The 25,934-nt window shown below is 42.8% G+C and overlaps 1 protein-coding gene across 2 annotated transcripts in view; it reads left to right on the forward strand.

Annotated features, from left to right (window-relative positions):
* Positions 1-25,934, forward strand: part of znf407 (zinc finger protein 407) — a 151,732-nt gene that overhangs the window by 78,162 nt on the left and 47,636 nt on the right. For both annotated transcript variants that reach the window (XM_028581420.1, XM_028581421.1), the window contains exons 6-8: positions 14,257-14,423; positions 22,773-22,856; positions 24,839-24,959. In XM_028581420.1, the coding sequence (XP_028437221.1) occupies positions 14,257-14,423; positions 22,773-22,856; positions 24,839-24,959 (372 nt within the window). The remainder of the gene's footprint in view (positions 1-14,256; positions 14,424-22,772; positions 22,857-24,838; positions 24,960-25,934) is intronic.

Consider the following 25,934-nt stretch of genomic DNA (forward strand, 5'->3'; position numbering starts at 1 on the left):
TCTCCGGCCAATATAGCTGGAGATTGTATTGTTCAACTACCAGTCAAAATACTACTTACTCATGCCACTTATTATTGGTCTCCTACAAAACATTTGCAAGAACAAGTGCATCGCCTTTCTTTATTTGATTTTCCCTCTTCAACATCTCCTAAGCTATAATAAATCATTATTAAACCATCAGATGCACTTTGCTGTAGAAAGCTATGGAAAACATTATGTAAATCGGTCAAATATTCTTCTCAATTGCTATCACAGTGGATTTCTGCATAGTGATGTGCAAATCTGTTTAGCTGGAGCGCCACCTTTTACAGTGAAAAAGAGTCTATACATAATGAGACGGCATGTCACATTTAAGCCCTATATGACAGCTGCAATGGTAAATGTTTTCTGTGTTACTTTACTCTGTCGCTTTCTGGAGGCCATTTTCACACATCCTTCCAACTATTTGTATTGGTCCAGCACACTTTTATTTATTTTATTTTTGCATGATGCTTCTTCAAGTTTTTTTTAATTAAGTTCCAACACTCCAACACTGATTCTGCCCCTTTTAAAAACACTCATATTGCTCTCTTCACATTTTGCCAATTGCTTTTTCCTGGCGGCATGTACCCTATTCGGTCTTTGCTACTATATTTGTCAACAGTTTTTTAATCAGATTGTAGCTTTTTTTTATTTGTTTCTGATGTCATCATACCAAGTATTGAATGTGTGTATTTGTTAGCATTAAAAGTCCCAAAGGGGCATCTCTTGTTGCTGTTATCGTTTCTGTTACTTGAACACAGAATTAGCGTGTCAGAACTAACATTTGACTCTTATGTCAAATGTTTACAACAGCATTGGCAGGCAGGACGGGGTTGCCGGCCCAATCTTTGCCACGGACGTAACGCCTTCCCTGAGGGCTTAACAACTAAGCAAGGGCTCAGGATAAATGTTGAAAATAAGACTTAACTTTAGCAAAGTACCATGCTACAACTTAATGTGTTCGTCCTTGTGAAAAGAAATGGGACCTGTGCCAGACGCTTCTTTTTCTACTGCTTTTCTAACTCCACAAGACTGAGATTCAGAGGTCTGTCTGTTGTTAGTGAATGCAAACTGGACCCATTGTTCTGATACGATGTGACACAGATAGAAAGAGAAACACTGCATACGCACTATTTGTATTGTATCTCAGCCCTTTTCCACATTTTTTCCCCCTGTTCTTTAAGGGCTTCATGTCTCTGCTGGATCTTGCTCAAGCCAAGTCTAGACTTTCTTTCCTTTTATATGGGCATTCTTATATAAATTGAGTTATGAAGAAAAATAAACTTCTCTCTAAATCACTTATTCAAAAAAGAAAAGAAAAAACTATAATAGCAGACTCTTTCATAAAGGATTAACCTTGTGCAGCTTCTTTCTGCAGTTCTTCACATTTGCTAATATCTGACTAGGCGGTGTCGTAATGATAATGCAAGTACACTGTTTTATGACTTGAAGATGTGCACGGCTCTTTTCTGTGGTGTGGGAGGTTGGGTGATTGCACTGCGGTGAGCCACCAGCTATTTCACTTGTGCTGGCCACACACACACACACACACACACACACACACACACACACACACACACACACACACACACACACACACACACACACACACACACACACACACAGTTTTATACCCTTACAGCCACGGCCATCGCCTGCCCACTGACTCCAGAGAGAAGGGTGGGAAACATCTTGAATATTTTATGAAGCTTGAGAACCCTACCTCTGTCTTCCCCATCCAGCAAACCACCGCCGCTCTGTCCAGCAGTACACACACACACACACACACACACACACACACACACACACACACACACCCCATACACGTACCCACAAACACACACACCAGCAGAAAACAGAAATAATGTTTTAAATGCAATCATTGTCAGGCCCAAACAATGTCATTTATCAAGGGAGCATTTGGGACTGTATAATAAGTTTCACATTATTAATACAATTTTTCATCCTCTGTCAAGCCTATCTGATTTATGGCACGCATATGATCTAAGGTGATCATTGAATTACAATTCCAGTAATAAGAGAGAGAATGGACCTGGTCTTTTACTTCTGCCCAGTGGAGCGCACGCACGCACACACACACACACACACACACACACACACACACACACACACACACACACACACACACACACACACACACACACACACACACACACACACACACACACACATACATACAACACACACACACAATTCTGGATAAACAGCCTCTAGTTGCAACATACAGCAGTCACACACAACATACAACAATAGTCACAACCACTCTATCTGTGTTCTAACTTTTACCGGTGAAACCACGGAGCAAATTTGCTAAGTATTTGTATGAAACCAATATGCCTGCTTCCTAATTTCAGTGAGAGGAAGGGGAGGGGAAAAAAAAACAAATGAACCTCGGCACCCGTTAATTAGATAAGGGACAAAGCTCATTATTTTAAAATGATATTGAGGCCGAGAGAGTAAATATGAGTGGCCTGTTAGGGGCTCGGTAATGAGACAGGAATGCGCGTCGTTACAGGGCCGAGTGATTTACAGCTAGGTGCTCTCTGATGTATAGACTGTACCTTTTATTAAGTGGCTGTCGTTACGGTCACTGGCTCAGTCATTTCCCTTTGTGTCTAATCAAAATCCATATCCAGACACCCCACTATCCAGACCCAGCCGCTCCAGATGGGAAAAGAAATTACGGGAACGTCGGCGTTCCCTTTGCGCGGCCACCTTCTCTAACCCCCTCGCATACAGGAAGAGCTACCAGAGATGCTTATGATGCTGATATTATAATCCAACAGCAACAACAAATAAGCAAATAGAAATGTGAAATTATTTTGAGGTAATTGGATAACAAAGACAGACTCCCGTCATAAAATTTGGATCCAGTTTGAACAAGTATTTTCACTATTAGCAGTCTTGCTTTCCCTTTATCAGATTAGCTTGTTGTTGAGGGCCCGGTGATCGGCGTCATACATCATCCTGTTTGATTTCTGTTCCGAGCGAATTTGGGGAAGCTGCTAATTGGATTGCGGGAGTCTAGCCCCGGTTAAAGATGGTAAACAGCAGAGCAGACTTGTCCCCCAACTCTGAGCCCCAGAGGCTTCGAAAACGCCAGCTCTCCTCAGGATCGCCACCATTTATGAGACATTTTCTCTGTATTCTTAAAAGATAATTAGGTTTATCACCCATTTCTTTTCCCTCTCAACCCCCCTTCCTTCCCTTTTGTGTACCTGAGAGCACACAATCGCAGCATAAAAACATAAATATTTCTGCAGCACAGCAGCGCTGGCAGGTGAGCCTAATGAAATTCTAGGAGTGTAATTTGATTTACGAGGTGCTAATGCGGCCTGATATTAGAGAGAAAAAGCTCTGATATGGCTGCCTTGTGCTGTATTTAAGGCCTATCAGAAGCCTGATAAAGAGCATCCTGTCCTCAGCACTGCGGCTGAGTTATTGTTGCAGATATTCATATTGATAGTAATTCTTCCCGACGCAATTTAGTGCCGGCAATATATAAATATGGAGATAATAGTTAATTTTGGTGGCTGCTCAGATTGCGATGCTTTAAATTTAAGACTTCAAGACAAAAAAAACTTTGAGCTGTGAAGCATCTGGACACTTTTTTAAAGTGCTGTTTAAAGGATGGTTGGGGGGTCGGGGGGGGGTTGGAAGAGGCCTTTGACCGAACCATGTCACACAAATCAGATTTCCAGTGCTTTTCAGCCGCTGCTAATTTCAGCACGAAGCTTTTTGGAGCTCTTGATTTGCGGTTTTTCAGTCGAAACATTTTGATTTATAGTCTGATATGCGTAAAACCTATTAAGCTTTTAAATTAACTGAGTCTGCTGGAAACACGACATCAAACCAGTCTGCACACGTATACTCCGAGAAAGAGATCATTCCAGGGTGTTTTGTTCAGAATTGTGTTTCATTCTCTGGCAAAATAAGACTTCTTGTAATTTAACGGTGTGTGTGTGTGTGTGTGTGTGTGTGTGTGTGTGTGTGTGTGTGTGTGTGTGTGTGTGTGTGTGTGTGTGTGTGTGTGTGTGTGTGTGTGTGTGTGTGTGTGTGTGTGTGTGTGTGTGTGTGTGTGTGTGTGTGTGTGTGTGTGTGTGTCTTCCCAGGCTCAAATGTAGGCCTGTGTGTTTCAAAGTGTGTTGGGGACTACTGAGCTATGGCTCATAATAAAAACAGGCAATAACAGGGCCACCACAGAGGGACCTGGCCTTTGTGCCTCCCCGCCCACCCCCCCCCCCCCTGCTCCCCTCTCCCCTCCACGCCACCTCCTCCTCCTCTTGGCCTCTCCCCACCCCCTAAGTTATGGGCTGAATAACAGCGCAACAATATTAAGATAACATTTCCTGATTGTTTGTCAGGAAGGAGGCTCCTTCACCCCGCTTTCATCACGTCCACCGTGTTCATTAAATTGACAATTTGTATTTGCCCTACAGCGGGATAAACAGCAGCTTATCTGATGGGCCTGGTCTTTTATTATTTATTTCATTATCCTTTTTTTTTCTTTTTTTTTCCCCCTCCTTCTCCCCCCTCCCTCCCCCCTCTCTCCCGGGATTGAAGGTAAACATAAATCAGCAGCAGCATCTCTGTTGTGTGCTGTTGTTTATATTGCAGTCATATGCAGCAGCGGCCCTCTCAGAGGAGGTTCATCTGCAATACTCTGCAGACACGTGTGGCCTCTTCACGGAGGTTTTAGTTGTTGTTTTGTGTGACATGCCGGTTGCACGCTCCTGCAGGTCTCGGTGTGATTTGACTCCATAGATATTTCACTTTAAAATGCCCTGCTGTTGGGATAACTCTTGGACTTGTTCCTGAGAGATTCTGCTCTTCTTCCTACAGCAGAGTTTGCTCAGTTGTTGTATCTGCGGCAGCAGGCCAGAGAGGGCTGTCTTGTGTTCACTTGAATGGTAAACTAGCACCAGCCAGGAATCTGATCTGTGTACCCGCAGACCACATTGACTACAGCACTTTCTAAAGCAGTGGTTCTCAACCTTTTTGGGACCAGCGCCCCCCTATTCATTATCCAGGTCCCTTACCGCCCCACCATCAAAGAAGATGTAGGCTAATTGCCCTGAATATAAATGATTAGGTCCTATTAATGTTATGATAATTATTATTGTTGCTATAAGTCCTATTATTGTTACTATTGTTATCAAAAATCATCAAAAAATCATATTGAATGAAAAATGTTTGACAGCTAAGTTCATAGACTAATTAAAGATAAATGATGTTTGATGTTTAATATAGACTATAAAGTTCAAGACAAGATCGATTCATAACGCCGCCGTACAGAGTTTATATAAGCTGATACTCTGACGTCCCGTTCTCGTGAAGGCAGCACGGAGCTGCGCCACACAAAGCCTAAAGAAACACTAATTGCAGACCACTGTTTTTTGCAAGTAGTTTAAAGTGTAAACTCGTATTGTTGTGAACCTTTGGTGTCCCCCCCCCCCCCCCAAAGGCACCTCAACGCCCCCCCTTTCCACAATATTGCTTCCAGCGCCCCCACCGTCATTCCCTGAACGTACCACCCCCGTTGAGAAACAATGTTCTAAAGCATTTCTCCTGAGCAGCGTGAGCGAGGATGTTGCCCGGTTCAATAGCTTAGCCCGGGAACAAGCCTGTCGTCGGTCGACATTGTGCAGGCAAACGAAAAATAACGAAGCCAGAGTTCTTACTTAGGAAACACTTGTCCCAGAAATTTAATCTTTTCCTCATTTTTCACCCAACAACCCCCCCTCTAATCAGGTTTCAATTGACTGCCATTGAAGGAAGAGTCTCTCCTCAGACACATGTATAGGTCCGAACCCAGTCAGACACCATTTAAGGCTTACTCAGTCTTCCTCCCAATATCTTGGAGAGCTCAAGGCCAAATGATTTAATCTTCATTCAGCTAATTTAGTCTGGATTTAAGCTGCCGGGTTGTCGAAGTGCAGAGTGATGGAGTCTGAAAACAGGATGAGAGGGAAAAAAGGGAGAGGAGGGAAAAAAACGGAAGGAAGGAGGGAGGGGAAACAGAGAGTGAGAGAGATAAAGAGAGAGCGATGGAGGGAGAACGAGAGGGATGAGGGAGGGAGGGGAGGGCTGAAGATGATGATCCATCCTGACCCTAGTGAATGCTGTCATGTTCCTCCCTCTAGGTAATCTCTCTCACTCACTCGCTATTTTGCATGTGAAAATGCTCTCCTGACAGTTGCATATCAGATAAATTTTCTCCCTTTTTTTTTTACCCCCTTCCCTTCACCAAATAAACAACAGTCTTCACTTTGAAGTTGTCTGTTTGTGTCAGTTTGGCTTTAGGCGAGAGTCGGCCTCTCTCTCTCTCTCTCTCTCTCTCTCTCTCTCTCTCTCTCTCTCTCTCTCTCTCTCTCTCTTTTCTCTCTTTCTGTCTTTCTGTTGCAGCGTGAGAGCATCAGTGGCTTATTTCCTCTCACCAACCGGCCAACACAACACGAGAAAACCAGGGTAGGAATCCTAAACCGTCCAAAAAGGCTAGCACAATAACATAAAAAATCCAATCAATTAAAAAAAAACATGCTAATTGATTAGTAGGAGAAACAGGGGTGGTCAGTTCAGCCCTAAGCTACGACAACGTCAGTGACTGTGATCAGAAGAAACAGTTGAATCCTTTTTTTTTTTTCATCTATTTTTGCTCTTTATCATACAAAACTGGCCTCTTTTTTTAATCCAGAACACATGGTTACAGTTTACACTTAACACACACTCTGCAAGATCCCCCTCAACAAGCCCCACCTCACCACTTGGGGGCGATAGCGAGTGTGTGTTTTTTTTTCTTTTCTTTCCAACCCCTGTTAGAGGTACAGGAACTGCTCCTGAGGGATTTATATCACAATTAAGGCCAGTGTGGCCTGTGATGTTCTGACAGTAGCCCTATATGCCTGAACTGATGACAGGATCACACCACAGTATAGATATGGTAATGAGTGACACTATAGACACAGTAGCATGCAGCTTTCTGAACGTACAGGCAAGAGGCCCACCTGGGTCTGTGAATAAATCGGCGCGGGGGTGTCAATCATGGCACCTTGCTTCGTGATCAGAAGGAGAAAGAAAGGGCAGAGATGGAGAGATGCAGGAGAAAGGAAAGCAGAGATGTAATGACTGGAAGTAGAACTTGTTCACAGTTTACTGTATTTCCACTGTGGCTTCTGCTAATCGTAGCTTGACAGTTACAGTATGTGAAAAAGGCAAGCAGCAGTCAATGCAAAATAATGTATGATTATAAACTATAAATGATTTCTCCTTTTTGTTTTGCTATCTTTTTTTTTGTGTATATTTTGGTCTATACTTTTTGCTTTAATATTTTTAGAGAAAATTCTGCACACTGACCATAATGCAAGCAATAATTTGTTTAGAAAAATACAACGTTTCGGTCTCAGACCTTCATCAGGTAAAAAAGGTCTGAGATCGAAACGTTGTATTTTTCTAAACAAATTATTGCTTGCGTTATGGTCAGCGTGTGGGATTTTCTCAAAAAAAATTTGAGCTGCTACTTTTGATCATATCCTACACACCTGCCCAACATAAGAGGTGTGCAAATACGCTTTCTTACGTTGCTTTAATATTTAAAACAGTTATCTTTTGACTGTTTGGTCTTTCCAGTGTGTAGTAATTTATCACTTGCAACGTGTTCATTTACATTTTAGACCTGAAAAGCTTTGAGCAAAAAAAAAGCGTCTAATCTGTACATAAATACAATACAAAGGTACCCGCACATTGCAATGTTTCAACTCAACACAACTTCGTCCTCAGGCAAATGCCCAATGTGAAGGAAATAAGAGATCTGTGTCATAAAACTGTGCAATCACAGCATCTCACAATCATACTTCATGTTAATGTAGTTAATTTATTTCGTGATTAGGCACACATGGGTGTAATTAAGTTAACGTAACATCAGCTGTCATTTAGTCATATTTATTATATTATTTGTCCTTCACATGGGTTTTCGTGCCTGAGGAAGACCGGTGTCGACTCAAAACAATGATCCCAGTGTGCAAGTGCATTTCTGTTGTAGTCTTTTGTCCAGCACCTCTCCCACTGAAGTGTTGTGGACATGCACGCAACTATTCCAGCCAATTATAATGAATTATAATAAGGTACATGCCAATGCATCTATTTTTATAATCACACAAGGAATTAGTGGTCACTGTATATCACTGTATGTGGGATGTGAATGTGCTCTAAACCTCCAAATGTATGGTCTGTCTTTAATCACCCGATATCTCAGGAAGGCTTTCAGGGAATTGCTTCAAATTTGGCAGAAACGTCCACTTGGACTCAAGGATGAACTGATTAGAATTTGGTGGTCAAAGGTCAAGGTCATTGTGACCTCACAAAACCCCTTTCTGACCAACACTCGAGAATTCATACCCTCACCATGGTCCGGTTTGTTTGGAGCCCTGCAGATGTTCTGGAGTAGCCTGGTTGACACCAGACCCTTCTCAGTTGTAACGGAGAGTGGGTCTGGGAAAGGTTCATTGACAGTTCATTTCCAAAGGGGCGTCACCAACGGACGCCGCTCAAATGCCTCTGGGCGCATTGGATAGTCCTTCAACCAATCAGACCAACGATCAGGGTGACGCTGCACTTCGGTAGCCGTCGTGTTGAATGTAAACAAAAAGCTGCTTGTCGTCGCTGCGCTATCGTCGTCGCGTAAAGCCCACCTCAGCGGTTGTGATTGGTGTAAAGTCCGCCTCAGCAGTTGTGATTGGTTGTGATCGGTTGTGATCGAATTTGGGGAACATTGGAAATGGGTTTGAAAGGGCTCTTGGCCAGACTGACTTGCAGAGCAAATCTCAAATTTGCCGGAAGTTCGTCAGGGTTTACCCAGGCTAGTCCTGGAGGGAAAACTAATTCACAAATTCATGGGCACACATTTTAAAAATTGTGTTCTCAAATTACACAAATGTCTAATAGGATAAAATGATGAAGTGACGACATGTTATACCTTTTATAAAAAAACAAAAAAAAGTTCAAAGGTCAACTTCATCATAATATTCTGCAAAAAGGCTTTTCTGGCCATTTTTTAACGTCATAACTCAGGCACTAAGCGGAGATTGTGACCATATTTCACATTTGGTAGAATGATGAATTGGTGACAGTAATCTTGGGTGTCTTATTCTTTATTTTATAAAGGACAACATACATTAATTAACATTTCTGTAAATGTGCCAGTGTTAGCCAGCTGGCTAATTTTCAACTGTAGTCCTTTGGCCAGACAATTTTAGACCAGGGCAACAGGAAACAGCAAGACATTAGTACAGGTTAAACTATACAGACAGAAGTCAACAAGACACCATACAGACAGCTAGAGCAACAAATAAGCTTTCCCAGTAAGCAATGCAGAGCTACAGGAAGCAGCCACCTTTAATCTGCGGTAATTGTATAGATCTCCTGTGCTGCCTGGTTAAAGATGTATGTAAAACATCCATGTTTTAGAATTTGTAGCTTCTTTGCAGCAAAATCCATGTGTAGGCCCCAGCTTTATTGACAGAAAGGTAGGTAGGTAGGTAGAAATCTGACTGCTTTTTGTTTCTTTCAGTGAGCTTACAAAGTCATAGACATACAGCAAAACAAGAACAACAAAGCTTAACAAAGTTAAATCAATTATATTTATATATCGCTATAGCACAAATTTACCTCAAGCGGCTTTGCAAACTGTACAGCAAATGGCATCCACTATCTTTAGACCCTCGACTCGGATGAGGAACAACTGCCAAGCTTTGATCTTGTACTTCGTCCTTCTCTCTGCAACGAGCTACCAATCAGCCACAGCTCCTCGAAGAGAAGTTGAGAAGGGTTATCCAAGACAACTTTGATTTTTGTCCCTCTTCCTCCTCTCCCTGCCACTGCCTCACCCGGATCTTTCACTCAGTGCTTCGTTCTGACTGCGTTCTGGTTTTGTTCCGCCACGCACCATACCACACCGGGAGCGTCTCAGGCTACGTTCACACTGCAAGTCTTTGTTTAATTCGGATTTTTTGCCCAGATCAGATTTTTTTGTTGGGCAATTCACATTATCTTTTAAAATGGCCTCTATCAGATTCCAGTGTGAACTGTTTGCGGTTTCAAAGTGACCCGCATGCGCAAAAGAACAATGACGTCACATTAGGGAGGTTATGGAGGAAGTAAGCATTTTCAAAGTGTTTGTGTAATGGCAGCCGTAACATTAATGAGCAGGTGCTGAGGAGGAGACGAATAAAGAGAAAGAGTGCTTGATCCTTCTAGTTTTGATTGAATTGAAGTATCTCCCCATACACTAATTAGCTCTAACACCTCCCTCTCCATCCATTGACTTGCTCCATCACTGTTCTCCAATTTGTAGGCCTAGTCAGGTTTTTAATGTTACGGTCTGTGTCTAGGGCGAACTCCCTCCGGCGCATAATTTGCGACAAATGTCAATGTAGATTGATGTAAAAGTCGCATCAAATCCGCCATGGTTGTTCACACTGCGGTTGCATTGAAAAAAATCAGACCTGGGTCAGATTCGGGGGGCATGTGGCGCCTCCAGAATGCCCGGTGGAAGATCGAGGACACTGTCTAGTTCCAACATAGCTGGCCTTCCTTAACAGCTTGTTGCGACTGCTGACCTCCAAGCCTTCATGCCACCAACCCAGAACACCGCTGTGAAGAACAGTGCGCTGGCTACCACAGATTGATAGAAGATCCTCTGCAACATCAGTTGCACGACACTGAAGGATCTGAGTTTCCTCAGAAAGAACAGTCCGCTCAGTCTCTTCCTGAAGAGGGCATGAGTGTTGTCAGTTATTCGCCAGCATTTTTCAACGCATTTTTTGTGTGCACACCCAAGTGATTTTCGCTGACGATGAGCTGAGTGAACATGCAAATTCATTCCCTGACATTAGATGGCGCTTAATGTAAAACAGAAATACCCCGGTACACAAGGTGGCGATTGTCAAACGTTTGTGGGAAAAAGTTACAAGCCTGTGTACATGAAAGACAATTAAGTGAAATGAAACTCACCATCAAGGCCCATTTGCTCTGCAATACCACTCCATAGCAGTTCTCTTTTGTCAAGATTTTTGTAGTCGCTGTCGCGTTTGTCATAAAGTGCTTTATGTTCCGACACCATGGATGTATTAGTCCGACACCAACGAGACCAGCAGCTCTACATTCATCTTGCCTTGCATCTTCCTCGTCTTATTTCTTCCCGGCGGTGTAGACGCTACTTGGCGTATATCTTCTTTGCCGTTACGTATGTGTGCTCGGCAAGACCGTTTTGTGTTTGAGCGCCCCCAAGTTGTGTTTTTTACTGTAACTTCAGAAGCTCCAGACACGTGATCAAAAGCGGCAATCTCATTGGTCGGATAGTTTTTGACGCGGCGCGTCAAACCAAAAAAACAAACCCGAGGCGTTTTTAAAAAAAATTATGCTTTTACGCGTGGCGTTTTTCGCGTCGGGGTGCACACTCACATTGGCGCCCTTTGTTTAGTCACGAGGCGTTAAACGTCAGCGAATATTGCGCGCGAAATTCGTCCCGGTGTGAACAGGCCTTAAGGTACTTGTATGAGTCCACATTCTTTACCCCGGATGACAGCTAGGACAGGGGGCGTCCTGTTCCTCTGGTCATCCACCACGCTCTCATTGGTTTTGCTGCTAGTGAGCTCAAGGTGTGATGAAACCCTCAGTCATCTGTACTCCTTTGTAAAAAAAATAAATAAATAAATAGTGAAGACACCATGTTTCTCCCTGGAAATTATTCACTGGAATCATATATGTCATATAGTGATAACTTCCATTTCGCCAAAAAATACACTTTATACCTTTTTATTTGATTCCTTCACATTCTGCTCTACATATATGGACAGACATGGATGCAAACTGCAACTTGACTAGTTGGTATAGGCATAACAATATAAATAGAGATCATACAACTGATGAAACTGTAGTTTCATTAAAAATATAAAATCATGTTTTTTAGGAGCGCGGTACATATTTGTACATATGTACATTTGAAAGCTTTAAAAAAAAAAAAAAGTTTTAGGACTTTCTCGTGCTGTGTGGAATCTGAAACATTTCTGAATCAATTGTGGTTGTTTTGTTGGTTTTAAATTCTTTCCCTGTCTCCCTCTTTTATACACATGCATTCACGAATCCACTCAAGCTCTCTCTCTCTCTCTCTTTCTTTCCCTATATTGGTCTTCCCTCTCCCTCCTACCTTTGGTGTGTTTTGCATGGAGCCTGGCTGTTTAGAGGCAGTATGCATATGTATGTATGGGCGAGACGGTGGATCGTGACGGGATCTGACATGCGGGGACAAGATCAAAGCGCTCCATCTGATCCCATAAAAACAGACGCATCCCTCCTCTGATCCATACAAAACCCCCACTGATAGTCAACTCTGCCAGCCCTGACTCCTCCATCTTCTCTCCTCTCCTCCTGCCTTCAATTTTTCTCTCTCTCGTTTTTCCCTCCATCCCAGCATGCAGCGTGCCCACGTCAAGGCCCGCCTGCCTGACTTTGCGATTACGCCCTGTGATAAACAATGGCCCGTTTAGCTCATAAAGCAGGAGTGTTGTGCATAATGCTTACAATAAAAGATAGCATCTCTTCACTCATCTTATTTACCTCTCCCACGGTGGCATGCGCGGCAGGCTGTTCTATAAATACCACAGGGAGGAAGGAAATGGAAGGAAATACAGATGCATGCATACATCTGTTGGTCAAATAAAGCCTCTGCCAAGTCAGTTGATGAAAAGGAGAGGAGAACAGGACTGTTGAGATTTGCGTTTGAGCTTAGAGCCAGGTGATAAAGGCGCCATTTTGAAGCTGCTCCATCCTTCCTTGTAAGTGAGTTTAAAATGTCCTCTCAACTGGCGTAGGATGACACCCATATCACATTTAGATTCATCTTTATGGAACATATAGATTGATATGGAAGCCAGAAACCATTTTCCTCTTTTTCTCTTCCTCTCCCCATCTTTAATTCCCTCCTTTCTCTCTTTTCCCTCCCTCCCTCTCGTTCTCCTGTGCCCCCCTTCTTCCAGTAAGGAAGATGTATGAGTTTGAATTATTGATTCAGACACATGCTACATGCTGCTTGGAGTCATTATTTGTTCAGGTGAGTGTCATGCTGCTCGCTATGAAACAGATACCACAGGGATTAAGCGACACAATCAGGACTTAAAGACAGCCGCCCTCCCTAAAATAACACGGCCCTCGCCGCAAGACAAATGCTCCCCAAAACCTGACTTCATTTGTTTATGAGTCACACATTAGTCATCCTGTTACAGAGCGGGGGTAAAGATTAATTCGAGCCCAGTCTTTGTCTATTGTTTTCACTTCTGTGTGTTTCTTAAAGTCTAATAACACAGCAGATGAATATAGGTGCAAACATCCTACACATTGTAAAAAATAAACTTCAAAACGCACCGCTTTTGTTGGGTGGTAGGTGTCTGTGTGGAGAAAAGACGGATGTACAGAATCAAGAAAGAACACCATACACCATGCATAGTAGTCACATTTTAGTTTTTGCTTTTGGCGCCATATAACAGAACGACACACACCACACACGATAAATCGCTACATTTTTTTTTGGATTGATACTGACTATCCAAAGCAGAGCTGAGGTTGATTGTGTGAGCAGAGGTTGAAAGGACGTGTTTGTAGAGATGTTAAGATGGAGGGAAGCTCTGATACAGGGGCCTTAAGAGAGAGGAGGGAGGTAAGATTTTGCTAACTGTTCGTTTAGACCTGGCTAAGTGGTCAGGGACGTTGGACAGGTGAACTCTATTCTCCCCCACTGGCCCTGCGGTGGGGAGGGTGTGTGTGTGTGTGTGTGTGTGTGTGTATATATATGTGTATGTGTGTGGACTGTAACAGAATTTCTCTAGTCCTCTGGGCCCTGGTGCAAAGCAGAGAATAAATGGTGGAGGTGGCAGGCCAGGACAGAAAAATCAATGCCTGCTTATACAGACATGACACACAAGCAGCCAAACTGCATTTTGTGTGTGTGTGTGTGTGTTTGTGAGAGTGTGGGCATAGATGTACAGCAAGCAGTCATACGGCCCTGTGTTCTGTGGTTGTGAGTGTGACTACCCAGCAACCCCCATTTCCTCTCTTACAGGGTAGATTGTCGAGCGTTTTACTTCAGCTTTGGGATCAGTAAATAACTCTTCGTTTTTTTTTCCCTCCTCCTCCTCATTCCCCTCTGCCTCTCTTCTTCTGCAGGAAGTTTGAATGCGAGTTGTGCGAGCGCTCTTTCAGTGAAAAATGGGCTCTGAACAACCACATGAAACTGCACAGTGGGGAGAAACCATATAAGTGTGCCTGGCCGTCCTGCCACTACGCCTTCCTCAACCTGTCAGCCATGAAGGACCACTACAGGACACACACAGGTGAGAGACAACGAGAGCTAGTAACCTCCACCGTGAGCCATTACTGCTGTACTCCAAACACATTTACCGACACTCTAAACTTCAAAATTCATGAGATTTTGTTTGAGTTTGGGCCAAAAGGTTATTTATCAAGACGCACTATACTTGGATCACACAAAATGTACTTCATTCTTCTATAGCTGTAGACTATTTAACAAAATGAAGTTTATGTGTGAAAATCTCACATTAATTATGAATCTTCACAGCTTTGTTTGGAGAAAAAAACATACACACGTTTTTGGCCGGTAATAGCCATGACTTGTCCATCTGTACTGATTTTCAACATCCAGAGAAAGTGGAGAACTTGTTCTTGGCGCCCTTGCAGACACTTTTGTCAGATGGGTACAGCCTTCCCTTGCCATCAAAATTATCTGATCTTATATCACCCAATTATATTATGAAAGAGACACTTGGTAGCCAAAGAGAGAAGGGGAAGGATTTCATGTTTGTTTTTGTTTTCTGCCATCCTCCAGACTTAAAGGGTTGCGTGATGAGAGAATTGAGGTAGTGTGTATTCCCCAAATCCAACTGGTTGTCATGTGTACTTCCCCAAAATCCATCTGGTCACCAAGTGTGTCTGCCTCAAACCCAGCTGGTCAGCAAGTGTGTGTTCATCAAATCCATCTGATCCTCAAGAGGGTTTTCCCACAAAAGGTCCGGTGGTTGTTCCTCTATGATGCAAAAAAAAAAGAAAAGAAAAATTGAATACAAAAAAAGCCGGATTAGAGTATAAACTCGAAACAAAAAACATGACATTTTATATTTATATCAGTGGGTATTTTCATTGTTTACATTTGCAGTATTTTTTCTTTCAGATTCCGTCCTGTCCTTTCATTTCGGTGCGTAGAGTACAGTACACTGTGAGACTGTTTTTACTGACTAAAAGCTTTGGATAGACAGATGGTGCGGTGGGCGGTGGGAGGATACTGTCTTGAATAATAGCCCCTCGATAGAAACCCAAGTCAGGCTCTCTGGAAAAGTGTCTTTATGCTGCAGCCCAGCAGTTTCCCCTCGGCCTCAATAATGTCCCACACACGGCTCCTTGATGCCCTTTTAAGTCAATGACAGAAGCAGCAGCAGCCAGTGGCCTGACAGCCTGACTGAGTGCTTGCAGGAGAGCCCTCCATCCGTCACGGGTGCCTGCTGTGTGTGTGGGTGTGTGGGTGTGTGGGTGTGTGGGTGTGTGGGTGGGTGTGTGCGTGGGTGTGTATGTGTAAGAATTGCTGGATGTTATTTTAAATGTGTTTTAACAGTGATGTAACGTCAAGGCGCCTCTGACATAATTAGACGTTTTATTTTCATTTGTTTCCAGCCCTCATCATTCCCCATCAGGCGGCTGGCGTCACACTGTCACCTAGCTGTCACCTGAAGAGACGTGTGTGTGTGTGTGTGTGTGTGTGTGTGTGTGTGTGTGTGTGTGTGTGTGTGTGTGTGTGTGTGTGTGTGTGTGTGTGTGTGTGTGTGTGTGTGTGTGTGGCAGGAGGAAACAGACTTAAAGAGAGTGAGTGAAGATTGAGATGGAAACAGGAGAGTGATGAAATAAGAGAGCTTAAAAGATCAAGGGCGTATGAACATATGAAAATAGGAAAAAAATTAAGATTGAACCTGAAACAACCTCATTTTAGTGAGCGACAAGACCTGACTTGATTAGCAACGCCAAAAAAAGCTAACACAATTTGCTCTACTGTGACCCCCGACACTCCTTCGCCAGTTGTAATTGCTGCTGGGTCGGACGCTTAGCTACAGCTATACAATCATTGCAATCACATTCCAGCAGCCAACCTGACACACTGAAATATTATCTGCATGCGTGTGATCTGTTTATAGGTTATAAATCGGCTCCTTCACGGCACTTAGATGCAATACTAATACAATACGTAGGATATTTTAAAGTTGAGCTAATCTTTCCTGGGAACAGAGCAGTCCGTAATGGAGGGGATGTGAGTAACTGTGTGTGTGTGTGTGTGTGTGTGTGTGTGTGTGTGTGTGTGTGTGTGTGTGTGTGTGTGTGTGTGTGTGTGTGTGTGTGTGTGTGTGTGTGTGTGTGTGTGTGTGTGTGTGACGATGACTAAATGTGGAGTTTGTACTGGAGCTGAGTGTAATGATACACGCATCAAGCTCATTATTTGAAACTGTAAAATTCACTTGGTGAAAAAAAACTTAAAAGTACTATCCCTTTACCAAGAACTTCATAGTGGCAAGTTTTAAATGAGTTGCTCTTTGTCAAGTGTGTATAATGGCTTTATAATCCCTTAAAACAACATCCCTTATCCTGTGTTATGTTACCATTTTTGTAGCCAACAACTGCACATTTAAAGCTGGAGTTCGGAACCTTTGTCTCCCCCCTCTGGCAGTGAGAGTAATTACACAAACACTTTCTACGTGCTTAAAGGTGCCGTAGGTAAGACTTATAAAACTAATTTTCTGTCATATTTGCTGAAACTGACCCTATGTTCCAGTAGAACTACAAGAAGCAGGTCATTTAATAAAAATCTGGCTCCTCTGGTACCACCTACAGCCTGTAGTGAGATTTGCAAAAATCCACCGCTTCCCGTTCAGATGCACCAATCAGGGGTGGGGGTGGGGGGGGGTTATAACTGCGTGTCAATCACTGCTCATGCACACGCATTAATTCTCCCTCGTGGGGGGAGGGGCTTAGGAGACCGTTTGGGCTTTAGCGGAATTGAGAAATCAAATTATTTGGCTAAATCCTGGATCTTCACAATCCTACCTACAGCACCTTTAAGAAAAGATGTGGGATTTATAATATAGCCGTGTCACTGTGGTCTCTCCCCTCTAACTGCCTGTCAAGGTATTTGGGTAATACAGCTAGACGGACATACCATGTAAACAATCAGAGAGCCGAAATAAGCAGCTCCGATGCGGCAATCTCAAGTGCTAAAAAATGCAGTTCATTTAATGGCCACTTGAGGCTAGCTCCAAGAGTGTGTCAATCCGCATTAACCCCCAAATGACCAACTTTACTTTACTACTTTCCGTCATGACGGCTGGGGGGGGAGAGAATTATATTCAGGCTTAAAGTTCTGCATAATTAAGGGCGTTCCACTTTGAGTAACAGGTAGGCTGCCGTCACAGGAGGCGAGCATAGACTGTAGGCTTTATTCAGCCCACCTCAGCTCCATCCACGCTCCACCTCTTTGCCCATTTTTGGATGAGCTGACGTCAGGCACTGCCAATGTGGCGACGGCCTGGGACACCTGGAGCCGCCCACTTTGAGCTTCATTTTGGCACTTCAGAAACCTATGGGTGACGTCACAGGGGCTACATCCGTATTTTATACAGTCCATGGAAGCTACGCTGTAAAGAACTATAGTTTGTATCGGCATTCTTCCGGTGCTCCAGCCCGGAAATGTCGCCACAGAAACCAGACACCCCAACTCTGGTATACTGAGAAATACAGAGAGCTTTCTCTGACAGTGATAAGCTTAATCAGCATTGTATGAACTTGTTTGGCAAAGGCTCGAAATGTAACAGATGTTCATTCATATGTAAAAGTTCCACACTCTAGTTTTAAGAGCCTTTCACAGGGTTCACTTTTTAATACGATTTAGCTCGAAACACTAAAAAGTCAGCCGGGTATGGCATTTTCAATTAAGCAATGGAGCGAACGTTAGCTTAATTAGCTAGCTAGCTACAGCTGTTGACATGTGACAGCGACCGTTAGAATAGTGTTGTTTTCAAGTGATTTTTGAAACCCATTGTTTCAAAATTGACAAATAAATTGCAGCTAAGACTAAGGAGTCCCTAACAGAAAATGCAAAACATGAAAATTTGATGATCCTGTGGATAGAGTGGCTGGTTGTGACATGCAAGAACCCCCCCCCCCCCTCCCCAAAAAAAGGAGAAAAAAACCCCCCATGAACACCTCCACTTTCCTTCTCCTGCCTCTAACGGGATTCATTGTTCCTCTCTGATTTGTGTGTTTTTTATGTTAATCACTCCCTCCTCACACACCAGTCGTGTCTGAGGGAGGGGGAGGAGGGCGGGGGCTGGGGGGATTCAGTGGTCGTCAGCCGCCAGGGTCATTTGTAACGGCTGATGAATGAGCGACTCAAATAAATAAATAAGTGCACTGCATCTGACCCACCCAGCGTTTCCCAGGCTCTTGGGCGTTGTGGGGAGTGGGGAGGGGGGGCAGAGGAAGGTTGAACACAGCGACAGGGCCACAATTGATTTCCTCATTGCTTCAGTTTGTCGCTTAATCTGGCGATATGCTGATAAATCTTCGCACTTTGTCAATTAATTTCCCTGAAAAATGAGACCCAAAATGGCGAGCACATCAATACAGCAGCGGATTCCGTGTCAAAAATTAAGCGGTAAAATTAATTGCCCTCCCATCCGCTCCTGCTAAAACATAACTAATGAGGGAGGCAATTATAGCTGCATGCAGACGCCTCTGGGGTTATTTAAAACACACACTCACATACATACATACATACATATATATATATATATATTTTATTTTATTTATCCTATATACTGTATATATATTCACACAGACATGCAAAGAGAGGTTGTATATATATATATATATATATGTTGACTTCTTTTATTGTCTCGCAATAAGGTATATTTAATTCCAGTAAGGGTTTGGGGGTTGAGGTGCATCATGGGAAAAAAAGAGAAGAAGTGATGAGCCAATATTCTAAAAGCCAAAAAGTGTAAGGGCTTTCAGTGCAGACACATTAGCAGGAAATGTAGTTTTCAGGGCATTTTTGTGTCTGGTGCTAGACTTTAGGTACACGGGCCGTGTATGCTATTAAAGGTGCTGTAGGTAGGATTGCGAGGATCCAGGACTTGGCCAAAAATTTTTAACATTGACAACTTCTCAGTCCCTCCCCCCTTTCCGCTAAAGCCCAAAACTGTCTCCTAAGCCCCTCCACCTATAGCTTGATTGTGTTTGGAGTAAGAATGAAGTTTGAGGCTGATAAATGTGGTTTTAGGGATTATGTTGCATAAGGATGAAGTAGAAGGTAAAGGTTATAAAGTGTTTTCGCTTACCGATAAACGGTAGGAGTTAAGGTGAATCAGGAATGAATGAAGTCAATGCAAGGTTGTGTTGTGGGTGCAGGGTTCATGCTGCTTTAACCAGCCGCATCCTCCAGTGTTGACAGCAGCGCGTCACTCTTCTCGCTGTCCCCACCCAGGTCCTCAGAGGGCTCACCGCCACAGAGCAGCAGATGAAAAGCACACATGTAATTTATCGCCAACGTTTCCTCCTCAAGAATAATTGTGGCGACCGCGGCTGGTAGCAGGGATCGATGGATATGGATTTTTCTGTGGTGGGGTCTTGTAGCGTTGGGCGTAATGAGAGATGGAAGGGAGGGAGGAGAGGAGGGGAAGAGTGGAGGAGGGACCGGTGCTGTTTTTCTTATAGGGAGAAAAGGTCTGACCAGATCCCTAATAAGTTTTCCACAGTTTAGAGGCACTGAAACCTGTTTTATCTCTATGAGCTATGGTCCTACATGAACACAAAATGATCAGTTTGGGCACACAGTTTTGGATACTGTATTTTTGTTTATGTCTGTGCTCTTCTCACTGGTTTTTAGTGGGCAGGGCTTGGGCCACAAAAAAAAGAAAAACAAAACTCATGTCAGTACTACTCAGGATTTGGCCGTATTTGAATAAAAGTGTTTTTATTTTTTCACATTGAGTTATATTTATTGTCCAGGAACATCAGACATCAGGTATTTAGCACAGCACATGTAAATGGTGATTTCATGTAGCCACAGAAAGTAGCAGAGTGGACATTTATTTATATGAAAACATAGTTCGGTTAAAGGCCGTTCACGCTGGGATTGAAAAGTGAACCTGCATGAATTAGCCAACGCATGCACCTTTTTAAGGCTGTTTTTCTCCTCTCTAAGTGGCACTGCATTAAAACTCTTCTCACAGTCGAGTGGCTTTAAATGGGTGTAATAGAGGAAACTTGAGGCTGCTTTGTCTCTGCGGACTCAGTGAAAGCTGCTATCTGTGCAGAAGAAGTGCAGAGCACCGCTGAGGCCCAGCTGGAAGAGTCACCCAAATGTGTTAACAGTGTGTGGCGAGAGCCGGAGTTCAACATCAGCATTTAGATGAATATTTAAGTAATGGGGATCTCGGCTGCACATGATGTACACACATGCAGCGTGTGTCACCTACAGTGTTTCCATGTATGTGCTGCCGTGTGGAAATGTGTTACTAGCACACATGTAGTTTGATGTGCGTGGCTGTACGTGGGTATATCTGCATCTAGGTATGCCCCCGTGTGTGTGTGTGTGTGTGTGTGTGTGTGTGTGTGTGTGTGTGTGTGTGTGTGTGTGTGTGTGTGTGTGTGTGTGTGTGTGTGTGTGTGTGTGTGTGTGTGTGTGTGTGTGTGTGTGTGTGTGTGTGTGTGTGTGTGTGTGTGTGTGTGCGCACTTCCATGCACATTTGTATCCATTCAATAAATGTGTTTTTATGCACGTGTGTATGTGTTTCCCTGAGTGAGTCTTATCACAAATGTTGCTGTGTGTGTGTGCAGGAGTGTGTGACTGCATGTGTGCCATGGCAGAGAGAGAGAGAGAGAGAGAGAGAGAGAGAGAGAGCATCATGCTGTTAATGACCGAGCCAGATGCAGGGAAGAGAGGAGGAGTGTAAAAAAGCTCTCCACGCTCCCCATCTGGAAGGCATCGCCCCCAAATGAAGTTGTACAAAACCATCCCATTGATAATAAAGCTAATTTTTATGGCTCTGACAAGTATGTAATTATGTTCAGCGGTGCTTTTCAGATTTTATCACAGTCAATAAACCACACTGGCAATTTCCCGTCCCCCATTTGACATATTTACACGGATCCATCTGATTGGAGGAATTAGTTAGCTGTGAGAGCTCTGATGGATATACACTAGTGATCTGTGACTTCTGCTTGGCTCATCTGTTAGCCAACTAGACCTGCTGCTCATCTGTTCAGTCTGTCTTCTCTTTTTTTTCCTCGCTTTCTGCCTTTTTCCTCCTTTACACATTTCTCCCAGCCCATTAACACAATATTTTCTTCTTCTTTGTCTTTACTTGGGCTTTCACTTCTTGCTCAATGGCACTTCAGCAGTAGTTTTGAGTTAAGGAAGAATCACTCATTCCTTCCTCACCCACACATTTCCCTCAAAAGGATTCAAGGATTTCATAAGTCTACTTCGGTAACCTTTCACTTATTACCACTCTTATTACCACTATTTGAGGTTGTAGGTTTACTATATAATTGTATTTCATTTTGATTAATGTCTGCTGCAACTGCAATTAAAAAGAATTAGTGACAGATTAATTATACTGAGCCATATTTAGTTTAGTGAAAACAATATAGACAAATGTCATGAATTGTGAAATGAAACCAGCAGTAGTAGCAGTTTATTTTATTATGGATGACATTGCTTCCATTTGCAGTGTGTCGTAATAATCTTAAACCAAATGCACATCAATACGTAGATTAATATATTACGCACTTCATACATTTTCAAACATATATATATGTATATATATGTATGTATATATATATATATGATGCCTTTTAATTTAGTTTGATAAGCTTAATTAGAACAAACACCATACATATAAAAAAGGTTTGATATCCTTTTACAGTTTCAGTATTTAGAAATAATCTGTTTTTGTGTCCTGTCAGTATCCTCCTGTATGTGGCAGGAAAGCATGATTAGATGGCATCGTTTCCAAGTTCCTATGAAAAGATAGATTTGTTTATTACCCATATAGATATGGCTGTCGTCTCTATTAGTAATCACATCACTATATTCGCCAAAGTCATTTTTGACATCTGGGAGCACGGCAACTTCAGGGCGGCGTCACTTAGGCAAAAGCCTTGAATTCTGTGAGCGGTGAGATGATCTAACAGGTTGTAAACAAGCCAACCGCTGAGCCAGATTATTTGGAGAAAACCTCGGCAGCTGGACTCAACATTCAGAACGTGAATATAGCAGTAAAGTTAATCAATGATTGTTTGACTGCTTATGTTTTAGTTTTTTTTTGTGATAAAACATAAGATTCGGGTTCAAATAAACTGAAATTTTACTTTAAAGAATAGTTTTTCTTGGTCTCTTTAAGGAGATCTGAATTTGAATAAGTAGGTTAAATATAATTTTATAAATATAGTATAAATGAGATAAAAGTTCATCTTTCCCTCACAGGTTCTTGCTGCCTCTCCCTTATTCGGTTATGTTTTAATGTCATTTCTTTTGCAATTTTTTTTCTTTTTCTTTTTGTCCTAGAAGACCCTAATGCTTTATCCTTTTTTTTCCTTCCTCTCTTGATCTGTCTCTATAGGAGAGAAGACTTATCTGTGTGACCTGTGTGGTTTTGCTGGAGGCACAAGACACGCCCTCACCAAACACAGACGCCAACACACAGGTGAGCAACAAGACGCACATCCTGAACTCATGTCAAAAACTTATCTAAGCGCACACACACACACACACACACACACACACTCTAACTGTGTAGACCTTCATAATTTTGGACAGTGATTGACACTTAAAGATCTGAACAGCCACAATATTTTCTTTCAGATAGTTTGAGCAACCGTCTCTCTCTCTCTCTCACACACGCACGCACACGCACGCACGCACACACACACACACACACACACACACGCACACACACACACACAGGCACATCAGTGTGACATGCTGCTGTCAGTGATAGGCATGTGTACCAGTATGGCTGACTGAATCTTGGATTTTTAATTTCAGTTATCATTTCACCATGTCATTCTGTCGCTTAGGGAAATTGCATTTTTTCAGATAGGCTGTCAATAACGAGTGTTTTTTTGGAAATTGGGATAGTGAAACAAATACTGTTCTTAACCGTTGTCTGGCAGGCGCCCAAGGATCAAGAATCCTGTTATAAATATTCATTTAGGTTTTCGTAATTCATTTTGTTTGCTCCTCAGTTTCTCTACCATTCCCCCCGAAAAACCTCCAGTTTCTGTCCTCCTCTCTTGTGTTGACAGGTGTCAATTCCACCGATTTTAGCTGCATACTCAAATCTGTTGTCATGCAGCTGTACATGAAGAGATTACTCTTCGTCTGACAGTGTTTGACTGGTACAGATTTTACACAATACCAATATTTCTTGTGGTTTCTCAAGACAACATTGTGCCATTATTTAGTATCTTTACCTTTCATGCTCAAAATGTATAAGGAGTCAGTGGCTAATGTTATTCTTGTCAGTATGGAAATGTCACTGAAGTTGTATTTTAAGAAACAATGGACACTACAGGAGTCAAGTGGATGCCATGTTAATAAACTTCAGTGTTCTGTAGTTTGGCAGCTCCTTAAAGCAGGGTGAGGTTTTATCATCCCCGAAGCTGTTTGAGGAAAATATTCCCTCACTAAGCTGGTGTGCCATTTAAAATAAAGAAAATAATTTCAAATGCAAAATTCTGCCAGCTATGGACACTTTTCCAACTTGCTGTTTACAACCACATACATTTGTCCTGCAACTTTATTTTGAAGTTAAACTGATACCTTGACCCTGTGACCATGCCCCGACAGTTTAGAATCAAGTCTCTTATCTCTGTAAGATTATTGGCTACGTATCAAAGATGGTTATCATCAGTCATCTAATGATAGACATCTCCCATCTGGATTCCCATCAGAATCTTGCACATCTTATTCCATGGAGATCCTGCTGTAAGACAGATAAACTGGGAAGAGAACACAACATTTAACAACAGTTTAACACTTAACTTCAACTAAAAGTTTAAAACTTTAGCTGGCACTTTAACTGCTGTCACTGCCTACGTAGCAACTGACACTTCTCCATTTGCAGTTCAACTTACATTTCAACAGTTTCATGTTTTGCTCGTTAATTCAACTCTTCAATTACTTTGAGTTTTTACATACAAACTGACAAATAACTGCCAACAGGGCTTAAACTTAGCGGACATTTCAAATGATTTCTTCAAGTGATTTCAATTCTTCCATAGACACAAAGCCTTTCAGTGCACCAACTTTAACTGACAATCAACTGCAACTGCCATACATCATTTCACATGCAAACTAAAAATTGTTTTTGAGACATTTTAACGTGTTTACAGTCTGTGCACCTGCAGTGTTCAGAGTAAGCAAGAACACTTCAATTTATATCAGAAATTTTAGCTTTTGTAGTCTCACAGTGAATTCAGAACTTTTATTGGCTCTTGCAGTTGTTTAATTTTTTCATTTGGATCCATGAAGCCAGCAAAACGGTGTCAGATATTGGCCAAACCATGTCAGTTGTAGCCTTCTACCTGGGTTTGTATATTTAGTTGTCCATGTGTGACATTTGTGTCGTCTTGGTCTCATCACCATTGTCTGTCTCTTTATCTTTTCACCCCCTCCACCCCACAGGAGAGAGACCCTTCAAATGTAAGCTCTGCAACTTCGCCTCCACCACGCAGTCCCACCTATCGCGGCACAAACGTGTTCACACTGGGGAGAAACCGTACCGCTGCCCCTGGTGCGACTACAGGTACCGGCTCATTGACCCGCCCATGGTTGGTGGCGCTGATGGCCGCCACCATGGCACTGATGATCAGGGGGTTGATAGGTGGGGGGGTAGGAGAGTCTGCGGCGTGTATGTAAGTGAGTGAGTGTGATGGTGAGATAGCAGGTGGCATTGTAGGGTAGTTCGGAGGGGTAGGGGATTGGCATTAATGCTAGAGGCTTTGTGTGTGTGTGTGTGTGTGTGTGTGTGTGTGGGGGGGGGGGGGGGTCTAATCTCCACAGCACAGCTCCATCTCATCACTCTGCCATCATCAACAGGCCCAGCCAGATCTCCCCAACACACACACACACACACACAATGTCACTGTCACTGGCAGGTCCCTGTCATTAAAACACCATCATACCACATCAGTAATTACACAGGAAATTGTCGGTGAAATTGAAAAAGTTTTGGCTGGCGTTGCACATCTCCATCTCTCTCTAGCTCTCTCTCCCCCTCCGTCTGCCTCCCCTTGACTCTCTCTGTCTTTCTCTCTTTCTCTCATCCTGTGCTTCCTCGTCAGGTTGTGGCAGAAGAGTGTGAAAGGGAATGATCTCAAACCCATCATTGGTTTTAGATGTACTCTTCATTCGTTTTTTCCCCTCTGTGACAAAGTCATTTCGGCAGCTTGCTACACCTGCTCCGCTGCAGTGAAGCGCTCGACTCATTTCACAAGTCTTTTGTATGCAGTCCAACTTAGAAAAAATAAAATGCAGAGAGGTAATACTTGTAGTCAGGCTATTATTTTGCAATTATCAAAGGATTATCTCACCTTGTACCCAAAGTTATCATGACGTATCTCTTGACTGTATCAATTAAGGATCGACCAGTGTATGGGTTGTTTGATTTAAGATGCTTTGAAGTGTAATTTAATAGCATAGGAAGACTGCATCTTGTCTTTTTAATATGTGCTCTTCTAAGTTCAACTACAAGGTTTGTAGGCCAATAAACGGTTGATAT

This window comes from Perca flavescens, chromosome 6 (assembly GCF_004354835.1).
Source record: "Perca flavescens isolate YP-PL-M2 chromosome 6, PFLA_1.0, whole genome shotgun sequence".
NCBI classification, from domain to species: Eukaryota; Metazoa; Chordata; class Actinopteri; order Perciformes; family Percidae; genus Perca; species Perca flavescens.